At 40.6% G+C, this 26394-nt stretch overlaps 1 protein-coding gene across 7 annotated transcripts in view; it reads right to left on the minus strand.

Moving 5' to 3' along the window:
• Positions 1 to 26394, minus strand: part of disc1 (DISC1 scaffold protein) — a 70463-nt gene that overhangs the window by 12889 nt on the left and 31180 nt on the right. For 5 of the 7 annotated variants that reach the window (XM_058058850.1, XM_058058851.1, XM_058058849.1 and 2 more), the window contains 3 exons: positions 20211 to 20271; positions 10147 to 10390; positions 5089 to 5133 (listed from right to left, as the gene is read on the minus strand). In XM_058058850.1, the coding sequence (XP_057914833.1) occupies positions 5089 to 5133; positions 10147 to 10390; positions 20211 to 20271 (350 nt within the window). Of the gene's footprint in view, positions 1 to 5088; positions 5134 to 7315; positions 7352 to 10146; positions 10391 to 20210; positions 20272 to 26394 lie in introns of all 7 variants that reach the window. The other 2 variants (XR_009120401.1, XM_058058853.1) reach the window with 2 other exon arrangements.

A 26394-nucleotide genomic window follows, 5' to 3' on the forward strand; every position in this document is an offset into this window, starting at 1 on the left:
ACAATGAGAAAGGAGTCAATTCTCTGTATTTTGTACAAAAAAAGCACTCCCTTTTAGATGATGTAACGCTCCAACACAAATATACAACAAACTAAAACTAAGCCAGAGGCACTAAACACATCGCTGTAGACTATTCATCTCCAAAGCAATTGAGATGAACTGTCCAGGTAATGATTGAAGATAAAAACTTGAAGATAGCTTTATGTTCCTGTTTGTGTTTTAAGTTGACGTCTGTCTTCACTTCAAGTGACATTGGGATTCATGTCCTCCATCAACAAAAGGAAAAGCCAGTCGAGTGAAAGAATTACTGAGCTGTTTGTTTTCAGGCTATAAAGGTTAGCAGCTTCCATAGCTGATAAGAGCCCCGTGTTTGTGTAGTTGATTGATTCTATACTGCAGCCTCCAGTCAGCCTTGCTAAAGTCAATACAACCTGAGGAGAGAAACCACAAGCTCAGTGTATACACCGAGACTCCTGATAGCTTTGTTAACAACTTTTTTTTTTAAACCATAGATATGTCAACCACTCAATATTTGTTATTGTGATGAATACAATACCATCTTGTGTCAGTGTCATGTCAATCTGCATACGTGGCGTTGCCAGCACTCGCATTACATTGTGGCGGTTTGATGTACATTAGTGCTAATGTTAGGAGACTCGGCGTAAACAAAGTAGGCATAATTCAATTATATAGAAATGCAATACTCAGTTGCACAAAGGCCTTGTCATATTTATCAAGGCAATTATGAGCCAAAGGAACATGTAACTGCTGGATTCCCAGGGGGAGCCACACACTATACATCCTATATTATTTACATCCCTGGGTTAGATTGACATAATCTTTCAATCCAATGTATTCAACAAAGTACACTGGCGGGAAGGACGGGGTGCAGGTGCGTCAGGCTGCGCCACATCACGCCGCTCACAAAATTTGCAAAGTGCACTGGCCACCCCCCAGTCACAAGCAAATAATGAGAGAAAGACGTAGGCAGGGTTCTGGAATCTAATTCAATCTAATCACTACAGACTTTTATTGCAAATGTCAATCTGAAATCAGATCAGAGGAGATGTCAACATCAAAACTAGCAGGAGGGTATGGAGGGTGTAGCATATAGTGGCACCTCAATGCATCATAATACAGGCTTCGAGTGATTTTTATAGGTGTCTCAATTACTTGCATTTACTTGCTATTCGTGGGTGGTCTCAAAAGGGAAGCAATACAAATACCGGGGAACTACTGTATTCAATACTGTGAGTGCAACCAAGTACTTGGGGGTGCACATCACAGACAACCTCGGCTGGTCACTCCACGCCTCCTCTCTGGCAAAGAAGGCACAGCAGTGACTGCACTTCCTGCGGCGGATGAGAAGACCCTCCCTATCCTTTCCTATCCTGACCACTTTCTACAGAGGGACCATCGAGATCCTGCTGACCAGCTGCATCTCCGTCTGGTCTGGGAGCTGCAAGGCCTCGGACTGGATGTTACTGCAGAGAGTGGTGAGGACAGCGGAGAATATCATTGGGACCCCGCTCCCCCCCATTAAGGACATCGCAAACACCCGCTGTTTTCTCGCCTGGCGTTGTGGAGAAGGCTCTGCATCATCCGCTGTAGAACAACCAGGTTTAGAGACAGCTACTTCCCCCTGGCCATCAGACTGCTCAATGCCAAATAAGCCCCTCTTACCTGCCCACACGCACAACCAAAACTTTAAATTATTGTTATGTTTATTCTAAATTATTTTAATTATTTGTACAAATTACAGTTTATGCTGTACATTGTTCATATTTGATGTAATCTATTTATTCTCCACGTTATTTATTATTTATTATTTATTATTTATTATTTATTATTTATTATTTATTATTTATTATTTATTATTTATTATTTATTATTTATTATTTATTATTTATTATTTATTATTTATTATTTATTATTTATTATTTATTATTCATTTTCTACCGCTTTTTCCTCATGAGCGTTGTGGGGGTGCTGGAGCCTATCCCAGCTGTCTCCGGGCGAGAGGCGGGGTACACCCTGGACTGGTCGCCAGCCAATCACAGGGCACATATAGACAAACAACCATTCACACTCACATTCATACCTATGGACAATTTGGAGTCGCCAATTAACCTAGTATGTTTTTGGAATGTGGGAGGAAACCGGAGTACCCGGAGAAAACCCACGCATTATTATTTATTATTTATTATTTATTATTTATTATTTATTATTTATTATTTATTATTTATTATTTATTATTTATTATTTATTATTTATTATTTATTATTTATTATTTATTATTTATTATTTATTATTTATTATTTATTATTACACAGGAGCCAGACAACGTCATTTCGTTGGCAATTTCACTGCTGTGTTATTGTGCAATGACAATAAAGAAAGTCTATGTCGATGTCAAGTTAATACAGTAATAAAATGGAATAGGTGTGCTGATAGAGACCAAGTAAATAAGCAGATATAAAATGGATATAAAAGAAACATCTGCTCTTCTTTCCATTGCATTAATTATACTAAATGAAGTTGCTCATAATTAGAAGTGTGTCGTTTTGGTGTGTAATACTAGTATCACATCAGAGTAAATGGTCACTTAATACTTTTTTGGTTAATTTGTCTCTGTAGAACAGAATGAGGGTGGTACTAAAAGAACCTTGAGAGGATAAAAGAACAATTAGAAGACATTAGAAGGAAATTGAGTAGTGCTGAAACACACACACGCACAGACCAATCAATCTCCATTGTAGCGGTGGGGCAGCAGCTTGGCAGCAGCTAAGTGGAAATCATTTACTTAAAGTCATTATGGAAAGGAGAAAGAGGTCAGACTGTGTTCTTGGCAAAGAATTCAGCTCTGTCACAAAGCCACAGCATTGCAGCATTAACATCAAGTTGGCATCTTATTTTTTAACTTAATGATGCTAAGCCAGACAAGAGTCACAGTCAGATTTACCCTCATGTCTTTGCATAAGCGTACTTTCCCACAAGCTAAATCAAATGTGGCAGATTCCCCCCTCCTATGACGCTAAATTATGTTGCCAGAATATTACAAACAGCTGTCAGTATGATGCTGTGCAATTGTACTGTATCACTGTAAACATTTGATTTTCACGGCGACACAGTTTTCATTCATTCATTTATTCATTTTCTACCGCTTATCCTCGCGGGGGTGCTGGAGCCTATCCCAGCTGTCTTCGGGCGAGAGGCAGGGTACACCCTGGACTGGTGGCCAGCCAATCACAGGGCACATATAGACAAACAACCATTCACACTCACATTCATACGTATGGACAATTTGGAGTCGCCAATTAACCTAGCATGTTTTTGGAATGTGGGAGGAAACCGGAGTACCCGGAGAAAACCCACGCATGCACGGGGAAAACATGCAAACTCCACACAGAGGGTGGGATTGAACTCGGGTCTCCTAGCTGTGAGGTCTGCAGGCTAACCACTCGACCGCCGTGCAGCCCATTTTCAGGATCATCCATCCATTTTCCATTTTCTATACTGAGGGTCGCTGGTATTCTGGAGCCTATCCCAGCTGTCTTCGGGCGAGAGGCGGGGTACACCCTGGACTGGTCACCAGCCCACCCACTTTCAAACCACATTCATACCTATGGACAATTTGGAGTCGCCAATTAACCTAGCATGTTTTTGGAATGTGGGAGGAATTCCCGAGGGTGGAATCGAACTAGCTGTGTGGCCTGCATGCAGCCCTGCTACACAATTTTTCAAAAATATACTAATAAATCATGCAGTTGCGTGGCTGAATACGACCTATTATTAGTCAAAACTTGTGCATATTTATGCAGATTTGCCAAAACATTTTCAAGCATACACTTAGCTCAATTAACTAAAAGACAAATATAAGGCATTCTTAAGACGCATTCAAAGACATTGTGATGATACTGTATGTAGTATTTTACACTGGTCAGTAGGTGTCAGTAATGTTACTGTAATGTTAGATGAGACACACAAGCAGCTGACCTGATCTCCAGAACAACAGGCTTTTATTGCAGTTTTAACAGGTCAACGGCTGCTAAAACTCAACTCTAAACCCCTGATGTCACTTCCTGTCTGCTGCCCCGCTCCGCTCAGTAACATATTTACAGTAACACACATATGCTTATTTATGTCTTAAATGGCTTATTGTCTCTTATTGTGTCTACTACATTGGGTAATACAAGTAGAAGGTAACTATAGGGGTGTTATTTCAAGTCTAGAGGGCTCTAATAATGTTAAAAAACGTTTTCATTCTGTTTACTATCATGGTTCATGTCTTTATTACTAATATTACCAGTAATATGTGTGACTGTTTCATTTCAGTAATATCACTGTGACTGTTTAGTACTTCTCTCTCCATTGTGATCCTTTATAACCATCATTGACATTTGCTGGTGTAGTCCTGTTTGTAGTCCTTTTTGTTCTGTTATTGTCATTGTTGTTGATGTTTTTGTCTGTCTTTGTATTGTCCCCCTATTGTCTCCACACTCTCTGTTTTCTTTTTTCTTCTTTTCAATCCCCTCTTGCTCCGATCCGGCCAGTTCAAATTTGCATAATAAAAACATCAAATAAATACTCCATATAACAGGGAGGGCTTACACTTAGAACATCTGTTTAGCATGTAAGGGCATTTAGATCAATGATACCATCTGCCCCCATGACTGGACAGGACAAAAATAAACAAGTTTTCTATGGTGAAATGACTTATAAATAAATAATTCACTTAACATTGTCAGTCGGTGACCAAACAACCGCAATAAACGAGGGCCTGCTGTAATTGCATTATTAGATGACTACATCTCTGACAGAAATAACCAAAATGAACATCTTGTCCTGGATGTCAATCATATTATAAATGTTTATAAAGAAGGTAATAAGGTTTATAAAGAGTTCATATATTCGTTCATATATTCGTATTGAACAATCAAAATATGCCATTTACATTGAACTTACGTTTAAGTTGAGGTAAACTAATGGGTTTGTGTGCGTCTCAGCAAGGCCAACATTAATAAAAGTGACACTTTAATTACAGTGATAACATTCAGGCACACAAAGAATGCTATTAGCATTACCAACCTGCGGGTTAATATCCTCCATGCAGAACAAAAACTCCTCCAGTTTCTGGAACAAAAGGGAAACATTTGTATAAGCCACACTGCTGTAAACCTGCTCATGAATTATTGAAAATGCAATTTATGTCGGCTGCGTACTGTAGTATGCGAGCAGTAACAGCGGCTTTGTAATGACGTTGGAATTATTCATTACCGAAAGTGACGAGAGAAAAAAAACAGACTAAATGGCTCATCTGGACAGCAGATTCCTTTGTTAGTATTTAAAGTGAGGTAATTATTTTGTTGCAGACCATCATATTGTTTATGGCTTTAAGCTATATGCCCAGCTGTATATGTATAAGCAAAGTTTCAATTAGAAGTTTTAATTAAAAAGTTGCGCAACACATATACGAGTCACCGGGGTTATGTTTTCAAATAAACATAAGTTTTGTGAAACTTTCCCCAAGTAAGACATACCTGTTTATTATAGGAAAACCACTTTGCATAAAGTTCGCCTATAAAGTACAACTGACTTTTTAATAATGTCATAGAAGTAATATGACTCCAGAGCCCATTTCTAACCACCAAACATGAAACATAATTATTATTATTATTATTATCCCATAGACTTGTTTGCTCCACTCACAAAAAAAAACATAAATAAAAAAATAACAGGCTTCACCACACCCATGCTGAGCTCTGCCAACAATCTGGCACTGTTTTTTTTTATTTTACTAGTTTCCCCAGCATGGTGCTGTTAAAATGTGACTGTGATGTTCATATTTTAGCTAATGTTTGTGTGTCCCACACTCCTTAACTCATCCGTTACCAAAGACGTATTTATACTTTTTTTCCAACCCAACCACGCGCTCCCAAAGACATATTTATTTAACGTCTTTTTCATGAGAGGCACAAAGAGGTGTTGATGCAACTCTACAATAGAAGAGAGCACATTTGGTGCAGTTTTAAGCCAAAAAAACCCAACCGAAAAAAAACCCCAGCAGAAGTGCATTTTATAAGAGCTCGGCCTGCATCTCTCCCATTGAAATACATGCACTGCAGCAATCAGGAAATGAGAAGGCGTTTTGCCGTGTTGCATGAAAGAGGTTACGCTCTGAAGGGAAATTGTAAATAATTCATTCATTTTGCTGGAGCCTATCCCAGCTGTCTACGGGCAAGAGGCGGGTTACACCTTGGACTGGTGGCCAGCCAATCACAGGGCACATATAGACAAACAACCATTCACACTCACATTCATACCTATGGACAATTTGGAGTCGCTAAATAACCTAGCATGTTTTTGGAATGTGGGAGGAAACCGGAGTACCCGGAGAAAACCCACGCATGCATGGGGAGAACAGGTAAACTCCATACAGAGATGGCCGAGGCTGGAATTGAACTCAGGTCTCCGAGCTGTGAGGTCTGCGTGATAACCACTCGACCGCCGTGCAGCCCCAAGTGTAAATAATTCATGGTGTTATATTTGTAAAAAAAAAAAAAAGTGGTTACTTTCATGTAAAACAACCATCATTTGTGTTGTTTATGATGCAGGATTAATTAGATATTTTGGCTAAATATATATGGCTAATTTGTGTCAAAGTGAAAGTTTTGACACAGTAAAAAAAGCTTTCTTTTCTCCCTTAATGAAACTTACCTGTTCTATTGCTGATTACTAAAGAACGGAAAATGATAGAAACAAACTTAAGTCTCATTCATTTTTTTGTCTATACCATGTCTATATAACCCGAGATCACAATATTCTATAAGTCTTGAAAGATCAGTCAAAATCATCAAAAATGGCCAGTACCGAGAAGGGCGGCTTTTGAAAAAATGTCTGGGATTGAATGAATTAATGATATCTTATTGTATCTGATATATGACATCTCGTATGTTGGACAAGTGTACACGTAAAAATTGGATAAAGGACACAACATCGCTGTCGGAGACAGCCGTGGACAAACAGCTCATTATAGCTACAGATGCAGAAAATTGCATGAAAACAGTAATTCTGCTGTCACATCACCAAATGATTTCTTTTATTCACATTGTATGATTTTCCACGGTGTAGCCACAGAAATAGCAATTAACTGTCAGGAAGGGGATGGAGAAAAAGGAGATGCATTTAAGTTCCAATAAGTAGCATCACAAACAAAATGAATATTTCCCCTATAGAGTCAATGCATAACACACAACATCCTCTTCATAACTTTTCCATCTTAGAAGCCTGAAGAGTGAACTATACACAGCCTCACCTTTTACTTCTTGGAGAAATGTTAGGAGGGGCGAGGCTTTGGGAGAGGAACAAAGCAGAGAGAAACAAAAGAGAAAAAAAGCAGAAAATAGATGCATGCAGTCAGGCAGGGCAGGTAAATTGGACATCAGTGCAAAATGTAGATTTAAAGAACTGTTTTCAAGCTGTAATCTAATGGGAGGGCGAAACACGACCTGACCATCGAGATACAGGAGGGGTGGGCATTTGATTTTTTTTTTGTTCTTATCCTGCATGTTCCTGCTTTGAGTACACCAATTTAATTTTGGAATTTATAATTTCTAAAAGCAATCTTCACTCGCTAAATGTACTGCAAAAAAGGTCAGTAAGGATAATTCATAATGCTGCCTACCGAGGACATACGAACTCCTTATTTTTAAAATCACAAATACTTAAACTTTGCTGATATAGTTAATCTTCAAACAGCTAAAATAATGCATAAGGCTAAAAATAAGCAATTAGCTAAAAATGTCATCCAATACTTCTCTACAAGAGAGGAGAAATATGATCTCAGGGAAGAACTACATTTGAAACACTTCTATGCTAGGACTACGTTAAAAAGCCATAGCATTTCAGTATGTGGAATCAAACTATGGAATGGATTGAGTAAGGACCTCAAACAATGCACAACGATGAGCCAATTCAAGAAACAATACAAGCAGTTGATGTTTGCTAAATACAAGGATGAAGAGTCTTGAACCAGTCATGATGTGCTATACATATCACTATATTGACACTTACTATGGTACCCATTATGTCATTGGATGCTCATATCACCGCGTACTTTGGTACGTGACAAAAATAAAATAAAAAATATTTTTAAAAAAACTTGAACTATATTAGGAAAGCAGGAAGTGAACAAATGTAACAGTTACTGATTGTAAAAGTACCAGATGGAGGGGTAGGATTTAATAAGCTTTGCTTCTTCCTACTCCTTTTGGACATGTGGAACTGTGAACTGATTATGGGATGCACTCAATTGTAATCTGATGCATGTTCAAATGAAATAAAACCATTATCATTACCATTACCATTACCATTACCATTACCATTACCATTACCATAATCAAAATAGGTGTGTTCATTTACCTGCATTGCTAACTCCCACTTCTCTCTTTAGAATGCACAGAAAAGCGAAAGACGTGTCATCCTGTTTCACGTAATGATGGGCAATATTCCAAAAAAAGCACAGTTTTCCTTTAAGGATGGAATTAAGAATTCTAAACAATAAATTAATGAATTAATCAGATCAGTTTAAGCATATGCAAGATTCTGAAGAAGGGCCAGTCTGAGAAGAAACATTGAAATGCATGCAGTCTAGGCACCTAATGCTGACGTAAGTCATTTAAATATCAACCTCTACTGAAAAACAGCAAGTATAAAGTTTCAGGGATGCAGATTAGCAAAATATAGACTCTCTGAAAAATATCTGGCAAGTGGTGTGTTTTTTTTTAATATAAAATTCTTATGGCTGCTGGCGCTGTTGACTTTGTTCTTATCTCAGATGAGACTGTCAGACATCGTGGGTGGAGGGAAGTGTGAGGAAAAGAGTGAATGATTCGGACTTTGCCCCGAAGCACCGACTTCAAATCACTGGTGAAATATTACTCGTGCACACCCCCACATGCATTCTCACTAACCACATTTGATCATGGACTACACGGTAGAATCTGTACAATGTAGGAATATGTTCCCAAATATTTGGCTCTCAAATGTTTTGTTGTCATTTGGAGCTACCTTGGAAAGAAAAGCGTGATGAGAGTAGTGCTCATCTTACTGCAGGGGTCTCAAACATGCGGCCAGCGGGCCAAATGTGGTCCGCAGGACACTAGTTTGAGGCCCCCGCCTTGATATGAAAGTTTAATGTTAGGATTTGGATGCTGTGTGGTATCATGTACCCAGAAAAAATTATTACGTTTGATTAATGTTCATGTTAAAGGTTAAATAACTGTTAATAGTTATCCTCCCTATCCGTGTGGAAGTGGTAAGTTTTTGGCTATTTAAGTTTAAAGGAAATAACTTGGAGGCTACCGTTTAGGTCGCTAGCTCTCTAGTTTGCGAGTTAGCATGTGTCTCAAGACCCTGCAGTTGCGCAATATGTTGTAAATAAAAAGAGTATAAATGTGACTATAGTCGTGTTTTGTCATGTCTACAGGGCTCTAATAATGCTTTGTTCATTTTAATCTGAAAAAAATAATTTGTCTACCCACCAACTATATGTGGTTTCTTAAGTTTTTATTATTTGCCGTTTTATTATTATTATTATATTTATTTATTACAGATTGATTGATTTTCTTTATTCTTGATTTGTTCATTTATTTTTCATCTTATTTTGTGCAGAAAAATAAAAATTAAGATATTTGAGAACAGTGGAATGTTTTATCAGAGTTTTTCTTGTAGAAAATCGGAACCAAAGCACTGAAAAAGTATATTTTTCTGTTTTTAATAAATGCGTTTTTTTTGGGGGGGGGGGGACCTGATGCGGCCCAGTCTCACCCAGACCCTAGCTCCAGTGGCCCCCAAGTAAATTGAGTTTGAGACCCCTGTCTTACTGTGTTGTTCTGACACTGCTGATCGTACAAAATTAGCATGTCTTTTGCTAACAAATGACAGAACGGACACAACAGGTACATGCAGAAGAACAGGATGTTCTCATCTGACCTTTCTGAGGCAAGCATGAGTGAAGTGCCTGAACGCCACATCTTTAAGTTGTAAATGTCATCCTACACGTGTTGCACAGCATGTATGCCTAAGCGTTACATAAAGAACATATACCGTACTATGTCATTAACAAGACATCTGGAGTTGCGTTACCTTAGTGAACTCAGAGTTCTGTAAATTGGCGTCAGGACACCAGCAGCCTCCTAAAGCAGTCAACATGGCGCTGTCTTCGTCCTCTTTGGTGCACACTTGATTTGAAGAACACCCAGCCGTGGCGGGCTGGTCGTCGACGTCCGCCGCATTGCAGCTGGATGTTCGCAGCTGCAGGCCTCGTAAGAACAGGTGACATGCCTCCAGGTCAGCTTCACAAATCCGCTCTAAGCCCGGACAGCTACAGCTAACATCAGATGGAAATACAAAATAAGATATGAGAATATAAATTATCAATCAGAAATCACTCCACACTCTTTATTGCTCTCTGGTTCTACTATATCTTACTTATTGTGTGGAAATATGGGGTAATAACTATAAACAATCTTCACTCACTAAACGTACTGCAAAAAAGGTCAGTAAGGATAATTCATAATGCCGCCGATAGAGAACATACTAACTCATTCTTTTTCTACCACTTATCCTCACGAGGGTCGCGGGAGGTGCTGGAGCCTATCTCAGCTGACTTTGGGCAAGATGCGGGGTACACCCTGGACTGGTTGCCAGCCAATCACAGGGCACATATAGACAAACAACCATTCACACTCACATTCATACCTATGGACAATTTGGAGTCACCAATTAACCTAGCATGTTTTTGGAATGTGGGAGGAAACCGGAGTACCCGGAGAAAACCCAGGCATGCACGGGGAGAACATGCAAACTCCACACAGAGATGGCCAAGGGTGAGCTTGAACTCACCCTTCTTAGCTGTGAGGTACGCGCTAACCACTCGACTGCCGTGCAGCCCACATACGAACTCCTTATTTCTAAAATCACAAATATTTATATATGGTATATCATATGGTCATATCACCTCGTACTTCGGTATGTGACAAAAATAAAATAAAAACCTTAATCTATATTAGGAAAGCAGGAAGTGAACAAATGTAACAGTTACTGATTGTAAAAGTACCAGATGGAGGGGGTAGGATTTAATAAGCTTTGCTTCTTCCTACTCCTTTTGGACATGTGGAACTGTGAACTGATTATGGGATGCACTCAATTGTAATCTGATGCATGTTCAAATGAAATAAAACCATTACCATTACCATAAATACATGAAGACAAGATGCAGGTTTCATGATAACATGAAAAACAAACAAAACAACAAAATATTTTGAATAATTAGGATCTCATAAAGTTATGAGAACAAAGTCCACATATTATGGGACTTATATGATAATTAGGAGAACAAAAGGTAGGTTGAAATCCATCCATCCATTTTCTATACCACTTTTCCATCCCAGCTGTCTTCGGGCGAGAGGTGAGGTACACCCTGGACTGGTCACCAGCCAATCACAGGGCACATATAGACAAACAACCATTCACACTCACATTCATACCTATGGACAATTTGGAGTCGCCAATTAACCTAGCATGAACATACCTGAATTAGTGAAATTTTTGCACAGTATTGCATAAATACACAGGTTGTGTATTTATAATGACACAACAGCATGTGACTATCAATTCTTTAAAAAAAAGCCCAGTCAATTAATATTTAAAGGCTGTAACAAAGTGATGACAGCAAATATCCTCATGATGGGTTCCCTCTCATCCGCTCAGAGAGCAGACAGTTCAATGTGAGGACAAGGAGAATGTTTCCGTTTAACTACTGCTGAGTTCCAATCCCTTCCCTGACCCTGTGACATCACGTGTAAAAGGACACTGCAATGAGCAACACAGTCATTGATCAACTGCTGTTGTTTCCTTTGTGGGTGGAGAGGCCGCAGCAGCAGGAAATATAATACATTTAATTTAATAAACATCATATTGTGTAACTTCTCTCTCCTCCAGAATATTTCTGTCACGTGATCTCATGTAAAATCAATCCAATGTTGTCATTGTGATGATGTATTGCTCAGAAGATGATTGCATCAAGCTTTCAAAAGAAACATTTGACCTTTATGAGCAATTTTTATTGCCCTATGTCTTTCAATGACCTTTAGGTAATACATTATTTCCAAATACGTGTTGTGCCAGATGACATTTTGGCAACCAAATGTATTGACCTCGTTCCTTTAAAGTTGTTAATCCTTTGCAAAAAGAAACAGAGACAAATGTCACAGTCAAAATGAAGTGTTTTGGCTCTACCCATGAAAAACAAGCAGCGTTCTAGCATTCCATCATGTAGTGGAAAGAAATGAAAGATGACAAGATGTGGGGAAGAAAGATGTGACACGGTGATGCCACACAACATCTTGACGGTTGAAATGTCCTCCATTTCTGTGGGCCCCTTTCTATTTCTACCGCTGTCACAAACAGTCAAAGTCAGATTGATAAAAATGTAGGTATTATAATTCACAATATGATTTAAGTCTTGGGGGGGGGGACAAGCACAAAACTTTAACACGGTGGTCTCAAAGTTGTGGGAAGCGGGGCTTAGATGTTGTTGATCCACAAGGGAAATTGCTTGTGGATTCAAGACGCACTCTTGAATAAAATAAAATGCAATATGAATAAAATATAGTGAAAAAAAAACAGATAAATATAAAGAATAAAAAGAATATAAGTAGCCTACTGGAAACGTCATTTAGAGCTATCTTCCTCCTCCTGCATTTTGTCGAAATTAGACAGCCTCATAATTCCTTCATCACACACTTTGTCAGTCTCTCCCTCTCTTTCATTGTCATTCTGTGTCACTTTCGTCTTGAGACCAGTGGAACAATGCTGTATTCTTCAAGTGTTTTATTGTCATTCATTCATTCATTTTCTACCGCTTTTTCCTCACAAGGGTCGTGGGGGTGCTGGAGCCTATCCCAGCTGTCTTCGGGCAAGAGGCGGGGTACACCCTGGACTGGTCGCCAGCCAATCACAGGGCACATATAGACAAACAACCATTCACACTCACATTCATACCTATGGACAATTTGGAGTCGCCAATTAACCTAGCATGTTTTTGGAATGTGGGAGGAAACCGGAGTACCGGGAGAAAACCCACGCATGCACGGGGAGAACATGCAAACTCCACACAGAGGGTGGAATTGAACCCTGGTCTCCTAGCTGTGAGGTCTGCACGCTAACCACTTCACTGCCGTGCATTCTTATATTAAATATATTTCTTTTAATTTCCCAGGCAAAACCCACTGAATATGGCTCCACGTCCCACTTTTAGGTTGTGACCCACCAGTTGATTTAGATGGCTTTGTCTGTAAAGATTAGTTTGTGTACTGTTTGGGTTCATACCGCTTTTTCCTCACGAGGGTCGCAGGGGTACACCCTGGACTGGTCACCAGCCAATCACAGGGCACATATAGACAAACAACCATTCACACTCACATTCATACCTATGGACAATTTGGAGTCGCCAATTAACCTAGCATGTTTTTGGAATGTGGGAGGAAACCGGAGTACCCGGAGAAAACCCACGCATGCACGGGGAGAACATGCAAACTCCACACAGAGATGGCCGAGGGTGGGATTGAACCCTTGTCTCCTAGCTGTGAGATCTGTGCGCTAACCACTTGACCGCCGTGCCGCCCGTTTTATTGTCATCATGTGTGTTATTTTCATTACCTGAAAAATGATAAGACGAAATCTATACTCTATTGTGAAATATCTAAGTCTATTCCATGATCTTCAGCAGTAATGAAGCCTCTAAAAATTGAATTCCATGCCTGAAAAAGGTTGCCAGCCTCTCTGCCCTGGCAGTGCCTGTCCATCAGCCCTCCTCTAACCTTCATTTTGGCACACAGGTGATAGAAAAACTGCTCATCCCAGCAGTCTTGCACTCTGCACTGCTGCTGCTTCTAAATTCTGTTAAAGCGGGATGCACCCATTGAGCCATGCCATTGTTATTTTCCTCCTCTAAAGTGAAGATGTACACACATACAAAGGGGCGCACACACAAAAAATTCACTGTGAGGATTTCATTAAAAAATAGCTAAAAAAAAATGTCAAAGTTGGCCACATCTATCACAAAGTGTCCCGTTCAATAATGGCCGCAATTCATTAAAGACGACTGCTGCTTGTAAGATGAAGTTTGCTAAATATCCAGACACACAAGCAACCCTATGATGAAGGCATCCTGGGGTTCCTCTGTATGAACTCCTTAGCCAGGGGTTAATTGCTTTCAGCCGTGTAACAGCGACAAGTGTGGGGGTGCTGCTTTTGTTGCTTGCCCAATAATAAGATGGAGCAGCATGCAGGCACACCCCCCTTCTACTTTTTCAACCCGCCTTGTGGGACTTGCTGACTGACAGGACTGCACTTTCTCCTCTCTGCATCGTGCTTTCTGCAGAAGAAAGATTATGACTTAACGATTGAAAGGAGACGATGTGGTCTGGTCCTGCTGGCACCAGGACAAGACCTCCCTACAGAGTAAAGGTATATGGCAACTTCATTCTTGAAGTCAGGCTCAGTAGCATTTTGCATACAAAAAGGAGGCAATAGAGTCCATTTCATACACAGAAGCATTTTTAAAGGGGCCAAATCCTCCTTATTTCAGGGTCTTTTAACATGATATTGGATCCCAGTGGAGTGCAATAGTTTCTTTTCATAAACCACTCCATAATCTCAATTTCAGTACAGGTTATCTGCATTCTTCTCCTCTTAGCCGACACACTCAGATTTCGCAGCCTCCTCCTGAACCAGGAGTTGGTTCCAGCGCCAACCTCAACAAAGACCACACCAAATCAAAACAAAACCCCCGTGGGTCCACGAGAACAGGACGACTGATGCTGAAATATGTTATTGTACATTTTTTAAGGGCAAATAAGCCACTAATCCATCCATCTGTTTTCTATGCCGCTTATCCTCATGTTATGATAAATATAATGCTGCAATATTTCCTTTAATATGTCATCTTTCAATCTGTAAAGTTGTGGAATTTCCGTTTGTGACATGTATCGTCTCATAGGCAATTCATATGGTCTGTAAAACATTTGCAGCATTTTGGAAATTCTGTCTTTTCAACTATTAAAGAGCAGTATTTTTTTTTAAATTATATTTATTTGGGCAAATACGCGAAACACCACAGTGCATCTCCCACACCAATAAAAATATAACTTTCCATCATTTACATCTGTATTCAGCTATCTGATCACAAGCCCAAAAGGAGTAGGCTGAAGCAAAAGCTTATAAATGTCTACCTCTTTTTGCAATATAATCATGTTCATGCCACTGTCTTGTTTTCCCCTATTATTATCATTGTAATATTATTATTGTTATTATCATTATTATCATTATTATAATCTTTATCATTATTACCATCATTATATATCATAGTTAACAATATTGGGATTTTTTTTAAATTATTTAATTTTACAGACTTCATTGCTTCTTGTACAGTGCTGTATCATTCCATCTGTTATTTTCTGAAATCCGCAGTATTTGTGCTTTTATTGTCAATTTATTAGCCCACTTTTTTGTGACATTTACATATCATGTTCTGGATTGCATGTGTCTAAACTTGTGCATTAAAAAACAAGAACTTGAGACTGTGTCTGGACAGGTGACCAACCCAAACATCAGTATCTTCTTGTTAAACCCTACCTGAGGTTTTTAGACGTGTTTATTAGTTTGTGTGGGTCTAGTCTTATAAAGCATTATAAAGCAAGGTTTTACAGATGACCAGCATTCCATGGCCGATTTATTAAACTGCACATTCTGTGAACACAATGCTAGCTGTCCCGTCTCCCCACACAAACAAAGACTAAACAATTATATCTGACAAGAGGTCTCACTGCGGCTCTCAATGCCGCAAACCATTCTATGAAGCATTTAGGTGCTGAACCAATGCCCACAGTGAATCCTCTTCCTGCCTGTTTGGAGGTGAAAGACTAGGAAAACAGACAACGCATGCAGATGGTGACATATAGAGACTGGCAAAATTAGCAAATTAATTTTCAATTAGCATGTGATTAACTGCATTTCCTATCTCGAGAGAGGTTTTTCCTGAGCAATAAATCTCGTAACGTTTTTCATCTTTTGAGACGAGATCTGTTGACACGCCCATTGGAGAATCCGGGGTATGGAATTTCCGTTTGTGACATGTATTGTCTCATAGGCAATTCATACGATCTGTAAAACATTTGCAGCATTTTGGAAATTCTATCTTTTCAACTATTAAAGAGCAGCATTTTGTTGCCAATTTATTAAACTGCACATTCTGTGAACACAATGCTAGCTGTCCCGTCTCCCCACACAAACACAGACTAAACGATTGTATCTGACAAGAGGTCTCACTCTGGCTCTCAATGCCGCAAACCATTCTATGAAGCATTTAGGTGCTGAAACAATGCCAGCAGTGAATCCTCTTCCTGCCTGTTTGGAGGTGAAAGACTAGGAAAATAGACAAAGCATGCAGATGGCAACATATAGAGACTGGCAAAATTAGCAAATAAATTTTCAATTAGCATGTGATTAACTACATTTCCTATCTCGAGAGACGTTTTTCCTGAACGATAAATCTCGTAACGTTTTTCATCTTGTGAGACGAGATCTGTTGACACACCCATTGGAGAATCCGGGGTCAAACTGTACTTGGTTTACCAAACAGTTGTCCGTCAATGGAATTTCCGTTTGTGACATGTATTGTTTCATAGGCAATTCATACGGTCTGTAAAACATTTGCAGCATTTTGGAAATTCTGCCTTTTCAACTATTAAAGAGCAGCATTTCGTTGCCAATTTATTAAACTGCACATTCTGTGAACACAATGCTAGCTGTCCCGTCTCCCCACACAAACAAAGACAAAGCGATTGTATCTGACAAGAGGTCTCACTCTGGCTCTCAATGCTGCAAACCATTCTATGAAGCATTTAGGTGCTGAACCAATTCCCAGACTAAATCCTCTTGCTGCCTGTTTGGAGGTGAAAGACTAGGAAAACAGACAACACATACAGATGGCGACATATAGAGAATTCATTTTCAATTAGCATGTGATTAATTACATTTCCTATCTCGAGAGAGGTTTTTCCTGAACGATAAATCTCGTAACGTTTTTCATCTTGTGAGACGAGATCTGTTGACACACCCATTGGCGAATCCGGCGTCAAACTGTACTTGGTGTATCAAACAGTTGTCCGTCAAGTGAAGTAGGTCTTTAGCTCCCATTAAAACAAAACAATGCTTCCAATTTCTTCCTTATTCCAGTTTAGATACATGAGATTTAGGATGATATAGCATAAAAATGGACAATCTCATGATACGGCACTACCACATCGTGTAGAAGAAGAGTACAAGGTTTTAAACATATACACAAGTCTGAAACGTTGGGAATTTTAGTTGAACTAAAAATACGAGCATTATCATTCCGGTCTTGACACTGAAATGTCACACTCATTCATGAGTGGCAGAGCTCAGAGCTGTTGTTGCATGTTTGCCACTCAAGATCATGAGCTTGATAATGCTTCTTCAGTCGAGTGTATACAGTATTTGCTCAGAGGAGACACTTTACCCCTGTAGCTAAAATTTGAATATACGATAAGTACAGTATTAAAAATGTGATTTTGGATAAGACCCGGAAGAGATGAAGTCGGTGTGTGTGGAATGATATGCAAATTACAATGCCTTGCAGTGTTTTTTTGCACCTCTATGTGAATAGGGATTGTTGTCTGAGCACTGAAATGTCTCAGTGGAACCTCAGTTAGTTAGTATTAATAAAGTCAATGTAGCTTGGTTAATATGCAGGTCACATTACTTAAATGGAGCACTGTTGGCGGTTTTTGGAGGGTTTTTTATAAGTGGAATAGTTGTGCCATAACATGGATTATGGAAGCATTGTTTGCAACCGGAGTACTTAGGACCTGCTATGCATAGCTTCCAAATGGTTTGGCTTTTGTCGTGTTTTCCAAAACTCAGGGCTCGACAATAACGATGTACCGATGACCCGGGGCAAGTTAAAACAAAATTCACAAGCATCGCGAGGGGTGCTGGAGCCTATCCCAGCTGTCTTCAGGCAAGAGGCGGGGTACAACCTGGACTGGCCGCCAGCCAATCACAGGGCACATATAGACAAACAACCATTCACACTCACACATTCACATTCATACGTATGGAAAATTTGGAGTCGCCAATTAACCTAGCATGTTGGAATGTGGGAGGAAACCTGAGTACCCGGAGAAAACCCACGCACGCACGGGGAGAACATGCAAACTCCACACAGAGATGGCCGAGCGGAGTTTCAAATCCATGAATTAAATATTCATTAATTTTCTACCGCTTTTCCTCACGAGGGTCGCGGGGGGTGCTGGAGCCTATCACATGCTCTACCGATGCACTGTCAACCGATCAATGATCAATCCAAGGATTTATGGCTGATTCTTCTTGATCGAGGAGGCCATTCAGTCGTATCTGCTTGTCTATTGTTCACAACAGCTTTTCTTATCAATCACGGCTGCAAAATAACCCACATTAGAGCCGTCTTGCAAGTGCCAGCATTTTTTGATAAAGAAGGTGAGAATGAATAAACAAGAAATATTTCTCCCAAGAGCATCCTCTCATTTTCCAGAATCCAAAAACAGCCTTCTATCAGCAAATGAGTAAGGAAGGAGAGTTTTCTTCATCTTATTTGTGTCAACATCTCGCATCGGACCGGCTGAGCAGAGGTGCTAATAACATGGTGAGAACCAAGGAGGGGACGATCGGAGGGAGTGTGATGGATGAGACACGGTGCAGTGAACCTCTTTGTGAGGTTGGCGCTTTGATTTCTGGGGATGTTTTTTTTTTAAAGCAGCCATCTGAGCATACACAATTCACACTTGACAGATGCGGCTCGGATGCTCGCAGAGCGTCCTCAGCTTGAACTCAAAGAGCACGCTTTTATTAGCTTCTGTATTTGTATGTCATTTGCATTATATACCACAGAATTGATAAATGGCACCCACCCAAAAAAAAGCAGCTAAATAAAAGAAAAGCCTTTTTTTCTGAGTGAACATAATGTATGAAATAACCACACTGCTCGTGTGAACAAAATGTTTTTTGTCCTAGTGACACATTTACAACATCTGTGCAGCTCGAACATCCGGTTCAAGTTGTTAGCAGGAAATAGATAATTGCTTTTCTCAAAACCGGGGACTAGACATCTCACCAGCGCTAATCTTGTGCACACTACCCCCCCCTCGTCTCCTCACCTCTTGTCACCGCAGCACTCCATCACCAGTAATGTACATTAAAGCAGTCTGATAACATTAACAGAGAATGATGGATGCACGTGTGTGGCTGCTCTGTGCCACACAGGAGTACGAGGCAGCAAGTGGACTTTGCCCGAGGCTGTATAGCTTACATTTGGTATGTAGCTATAGCAGCCTCGAAAGATCCATATCTATCAAATTACATGGATAGAAATGAACATGGAAAGTAAAGTGAGTGCTGAATACCAATAGAACACTGTATTGTGTTGTTCATTCATTCATTCATTTTCTACCGCTTTTCCTCACAAGCGTCACTGGGGGTGCTGGAGCCTATCCCAGCTGTCTTCGGGTGAGAGGCGGGGTACACCCTGGACTGGTCGCCAGCCAATCACAGGGCACATATAGACAAACAACCATTCACACTCACATTCATACCTATGGACAATTTGGAGTCACCAATTAACCTAGCATGTTTTTGGAATGTGGGAGGAAACCGGAGTACCCGGAGAAAACCCAGGCATGCACGGGGAGAACATGCAAACTCCACACAGAGATGGCCGAGGGTGGAATTGAACCCTGGTCTCCTAGCTGTGAGGTCTGCGCGCTAACCACTCAACCCCATGAATGAAATATCCATGAGTTAAATATTCTAGTGTCCATAACTGCTGGATAAAACCTGAAAGTAAAGCTAATATGTGTAAAGAAGAGTTGAAGCTCATGTGCGAAATGGAGAGAAAAAGCGAGAAAGGCTTTGGGAAACAAATTGCATGAGAAGAAGGTGTGAGAGCATGAGGTGATTACAATTGCGGAGAGGACAATGGAGGTGAGTCCGTGGGGGGAGGTTGTTCTGTTTTAAACCCCTTTCACAAACAGAACCACAATGTAACCCAATGTGTCATATAACATTAAAAAAAACATTAAAACACTTACCTGTGTAATCTATCCTCCAATAGCTCAATATACTTTGCAGTGTTTTCTTTCAACTGGCTTTCTGCATGGAGAAAACACAGGAAGAAAAAAAAGCATGTTATACTTGTATTTAATGTGCTCGACAATAGTGAAGGGGTATCCTAGCAACAAATCAGAACTCTAATTTCATTAAAAGTGATTGCCATTAACTATACTATTCATATAATTAGGAAGCAATAATCATCACAGTAGGCGAGGCCATTGTTTCAGAATGGTGAATTTCTCCCTCAAGAAAGACGAGCACATACGCGAGAAAAGATCTCTACCCTAACAGGGAATCAAACTTGACAAGACTTGAGGGTATGGGAAATTTTTTTTTTTTTTTTTTTTTTTTATCAGTGCATATGTGCTCTTATATCGTGCCAGTCTTTCTGCAGGGCTTGAAGCCGGACTGCTATCTTGTGTTGCTTCCTGTATAGCTTCCTGCCAGCTTTGAGCTGTGCCTGAGGATGTAGACACAGGTTGGCTGAGCGTTAAGTCGGAGCGTCAGGATGAAGGCGGAGGCAATCTGAGCGCCGTTAATGAGCTCATGTATGAAACATGAAAATATGCCCCCCCTGCAGCAGCAAATCTTTACACACAATGGGATGCACTTAATATCAAATTGCTCTCTCTGTGAAGAGCTCATATGCTAATACTCCTGAATGTATTGTATGTAGCATTTTATTTAATATTATTTGTAATCGTCTCGCTCTCTTCCTGTTTTGGACAATTTAGATGATTTTGGAAGGAGCAAAACCACTCAAATTACAGGCAAAATATACAAAAGAGGATGTGCTTAACATATTTGTCACTGCGCTACTTCCACTTCACTTCTTTTCAATGGTCGGATTATTGTTGGATGTGGTGTGCTCATTTTGTACCTTTTAACTCAGATGGACGCCATCGACTATTGTTTAATTTTCCAGTGTTTTTCAACTGTTTTTGAGCCACGGCACGTTTTTTACATTGGAAAAATCTCTAACCAAAAATGTTCCAAAATGTCACCACGACCTCACACGTGCATCAATAAGTCTATCGGAGGAACAAGGTAGGTGTTGCCACACGGACCAATATTACATTGCTCTGCCAGTCTTTACACCACAGACACTCCACAGTAGCCACGTTTTTACATGACCACTTTTTCTCTTTCCGAATGACCTTTCGGGAAACAATGGTATCCATGGAAAGGAATATTCCAATCTCTTGTCTACATGCGCCGTGAAAATCAACCAGAATAGTCAATAGGGCATGCCCAGTAAAACGTAAACATCAACATCACGTGATACCGGCTTCCCCAAGTTTTTCTTTCACTTGTTGGAATAACTCCGTATTGCCAGTTTTTCGTCTGTCCAGTCTTGAAATTTAGTTTGAATCAAAAACAAACTTTGCTTAGTCCAGTGCCGATTGCTGGCCTCCATTTTTAAAAGCTAAGAACGTCTGGATCTGCGTGTTACGTCATATCTGAGCATGCGCTGAAAGAACGCACCCGGGATAAATTTAAACAGGAAAAGATCAAATTCAATCTTGCTAATATTTTATAATTAAACTCAGGACATGTTTTATATAGATATATATTTTCGTTTTTATTAAAACTGCACTTGTGAATAAAGAATAGAAGGGTTTAGATTCTGTTCCACAGATGGCGGTAATGCACACGAAAGCTGCTTGCCAACCGCCAATAAACAACAGAAGAAGAAAAACACCACAAAGAAGAACGCAGTCTGACAACTTTCCGTTTGAGCGGGCACAAGATACCTCAATCGGATTGGTTAAAGGAATATTCCATCCCTGTTCAATTCTTTCCGTTTGAGCAAATAAACCAAATGCAATTGGAATATTTGGGTCCATGTATACTATTGACATAATGGTTATTGACATAATATTTGCAAATGATGATTATTAATTCATTTTCTACCGCTTTTTCCTCACGAGGGTCGCGGGGGGTGCTGGAGCCTATCCCAGCTGTCTTCGGGCGAGAGGCGGGGTACACCCACATATAGACAAACAACCATTCACACTCACATTCATACCTTTTTTTTGGAATGTGGGAGGAAACCGGAGTACCCGGAGAAAACCCACGCATGCACGGGGAGAACATGCAAAATCCACACAGATATGGCCGAGGGTGGAATTGAACCCTGGTCTCCTAGCTGTGAGGTCTGCGCGCTAACCACTCGAACGCCGTGCTGCCAAATGATGATTAATAAATGTTAATTATAAAAAGTGATATTGGATAATTCCTCACGGCACACCTGACGGTTTCTCAAGGTACACTAGTGTGCCGCGGCACAGTGGTTGAAAATCACTGGTTTAATCCACAGTGCACCTTCAAACCTTTGTTGCGGTCCACATAACAAAGACTTGGGTAGTAGGAGGAATAAAAATAGAAATGGGTCATGAACCATGTGGTAGGTAGCAGAGCTCTTCTTAGTCAGCCATCACATTTTAAATGGAGACACGAAACCTAATCGGTGTTCTGAATCATGTTATAGTTTGACATGTCATTTGTGTCTTTGTCTTGATGCTCGTTATTAGATAGCGTCCGCTCCAGAATGAGACAGGCGGCAGACTGGCACAGCGGGAGAGAAAAAAAAAAAAGGTTGAGAAACGCATACACAAACACACACTTGTGTACACATGCTCCCGTGCAAGCACAATGGAGATAGCCAGCCTATTTTTGGAGGCTGTACTGTATGTGTGCGTGTTCCTCATATAGGTTCTCATATAAGTCAGGGACTCTACTGAGCATGGACCAGGCAGCTCACTTACTACCTCCCTAATTGCGTGATTGTGTGACATCCTATCCTACAGGAAATGTCTCCCACGTCAAACTTCATGCATGCATTCATTCATTTATTAATCAGCATGCAAATAGATACACACTAAAATACTGAATTATACATGGGGGGGCACTAAGCCTGACTTATGTACAAATGAGAGGTGACAAAGTGGGCTCGGGTTTAAACAAGAGTACAGGCCAGATGTGGAAATAATTGACTGTAAGGAATTGAAAAAGTCACAATATAAGATTAGTGAATCTATACGATGCAGACATAAGTGTATTGAGTTATTATTATTATTCATTCATTCATTTTCTACCGCTTATACTCACGAGGTTCACAGGGGTGCTGGAGCCTATCCTAGCAGTCTTCGGGCAGGAGATGGGGTACACCCTGGACTGGTCACCAGCCAATCACAGGGCACATATAGACGAACAACCATTCACACTCACATTCATACCTATGGACAATTTGGAGTCACCAATTAACCTAGCATGTTTTTGGAATGTGGGAGGAAACCGGAGTACCCGGAGAAAACCCACGCATGCACGGGGAGAACATGCAAACTCCACACAGAGATGGCCAAGGGTGGAATTGAACTCGAGTCGCCTTGCTGTGAGGCCTGCGTGCTAACCACTCGTCTCCCGTGCAAAAGAGGCAACATTCATTAATTCATTTTCTACCACTTGTCCTCTTGAGGGTCACGGCGGTGCTGGAGCCTATCCCAGCTGTCTTCGGGCGAGAGGCGGGGTACACCCTGGACTAGTGGCCAGCCAATCACAGGGCACATATAGACAAACAACCATTCACACTCACATTCATACCTATGGACAATTTGGAGTCACCAATTAACCTAGCATGTTTTTGGAATGTGGGAGGAAACCGGAGTACCCGGAGAAAACCCACGCATGCACGGGGAGAACATGCAAACTCCAAACAGAGATGGCCGAGGGTGGAATTGAACCCTGGTCTCCTAGCTGTGAGGCCTGCGCGCTAACCACTCTTCACCGTGCAGCCTGAATTCATTATACGCTGAAAAAAAAGTCAGTGCGGCATCTTGTCGCTATGCCAACTGCAACCACCAGCAAAAAAAAATTATATATATATATATATATATATATATATATATATATATATATATATATATATATATATATATATATATATATATATATATATATATATATATATATATATATATATATATATATAGTAAACCTTTGTGGACATGAGAGATAATAATAATAGAAGAGGTCGGAGCATCCAGAAGCAGAACATGAGTGTGAAACAGAAGTTGAGCAATGAGTGATTTAAGTGATGGCCTCAGTAAGAAATACCACTCTGTGTAAGTCTGCGGGAGGCCGTGTCATTTGGCAGACCGTGTGAGTAAAATCAGCAGTAAAAAGCCATTGAGGACGAAAGGAGCCACTCTTGTAGTCGTGATACATGAAGCCAAACTCAGCCTCCCATGGTGAGAGTGATCTCAGCAGGTGCTAAAAACGCTGACTCCTTCCCAAGAGCGTTCCTGGCTCCACAAAGCCCCTCATATCATAACATGGAAAGATCTACTAAAAGACAACAATGTGTCACTTTGTCTATTAATTGGTCTATTCATTTAGTTGCTGGGCGGCACGGCGGTCGAGTGGTTAGCGCACAGACCTCACAGCTAGGAGACCAGGGTTCAATTCCACCCTCGGCCATCTCTGTGTGGAGTTTGCATGTTCTCCCCGTGCATGCGTGGGTTTTCTCCGGGTACTCCGGTTTCCTCCCACATTCCAAAAACATGCTAGGTTAATTGGCGACTCCAAATTGTCCATAGGTATGAATGTGAGTGTGAATGGTTGTTTGTCTATATGTGCCCTGTGATTGGCTGGCCACCAGTCCAGGGTGTACCCCGCCTCTCGCCTGAAGACAGCTGGGATAGGCTCCAGCACCCCCGGACCCTCGTGAGGAAAAGCGGTAGAAAATGAATGAATGAATGAATTTAGTTTCTCAGTAAAGACATAACTGCAGTGATGAAACGAAACATAAAAATTGATTAAGAATGCTGACTATAGGTTAGAATTGGTATTTATAGAGACAAAGCAAATGGAGCAGATTTATCGCACCGTTAACGACGGCAAGGTGTTACCGATTTGCTGCTGCATTACACGAGCATTTGAACAGCACGGTAATTGAAAATGAATAATGCAGTCATTTCCTGACTTGCCTCGTAACAATACCCGACATCTGTGGGGCTTCCGTGTTGTATAACAAATTAGAGGCGGCTCTTACGCTAACGCAGCGCCAATGATATGCATGGTATAAAAGCTTACGCATAATAAGGCAGAAGAGCAATTGTGTGTCTTTGTAACTGAGCTGAAAGTATTAGTTGTGATGAATGTGTTGAAGCGCTGCGCTGCAGGTAACACCACGGACACAGTGAGGATTATGCACAGTGTGGATATGTCTGAACGGTGCAGCAGCCAAGCAGCATTGGCACTGAAGGAATGGGGGGGGGGGGGGGGCACAAGCTGGTATCTCACACACTCCATAACCCATGATATTGTTCAGCTTGGGGACCACAAAGCATAGCAATACCCTGGCTACAGCTGACACACAGAAACATCTTGTGGGACTATGCATGGATGCAAGGAAGGAATCCAAAGACAAAAACCATATTTGGGTACCGCATATAATAAGAAGCTGAATTACAGAAAAGCTACGCAGATGATTTCTTTAAAACAAAACTTTGTGGATAGATGGCACACGTCCATGGCAAGTCAACATTCAATTTTGGATGTGGATAGAGGAATGTATTTTCTCTCATCACCATATCCATTCTGTTGATACGCAGCCCACAATGTTTCCACCTTTGGCGTACATGTAGCCTTTCTAGCCAAGCAATGTACAGTAAACCTCGGATATATCGGACTCGGATATATCGGAAATTCGCTCACAACGGACAGATAAAAAAGAACCGATTTTTCTGAAATGCATTTCCAATAAAAATTCATTGCATATATTGGATTTTTTATAACGGATTTCGCCTATTTCGGACAAAATCTCCAGTCCCGTTCCAATGCATTTCCATTAAATTTCCCTCGCATATATCGGATGGCCGCATCGTGGCGCTCCGATTCGCTGAATCGTGACAGGCCGCTATACGACGTCATTTGCAGCGTTTGCAGCGTTGCCTGCGCGTCCAGGTACATTGGAAACATAGTCAAGGAAGTGCCTTTTTATAACGGATAAAATCCGATTTACGCATATACCGGATATAAATCCGATATATGCGTAAAACGGACATTTTCCGGTATACGCATATAACGGATTTCGCTTATATCGGACAAAACCAGTGGGAACAATTGAATCCGATATATCCGAGGTTTACTGTATCACTC

This window comes from Doryrhamphus excisus, chromosome 20 (genome assembly GCF_030265055.1).
Source record: "Doryrhamphus excisus isolate RoL2022-K1 chromosome 20, RoL_Dexc_1.0, whole genome shotgun sequence".
NCBI classification, from domain to species: Eukaryota; Metazoa; Chordata; class Actinopteri; order Syngnathiformes; family Syngnathidae; genus Doryrhamphus; species Doryrhamphus excisus.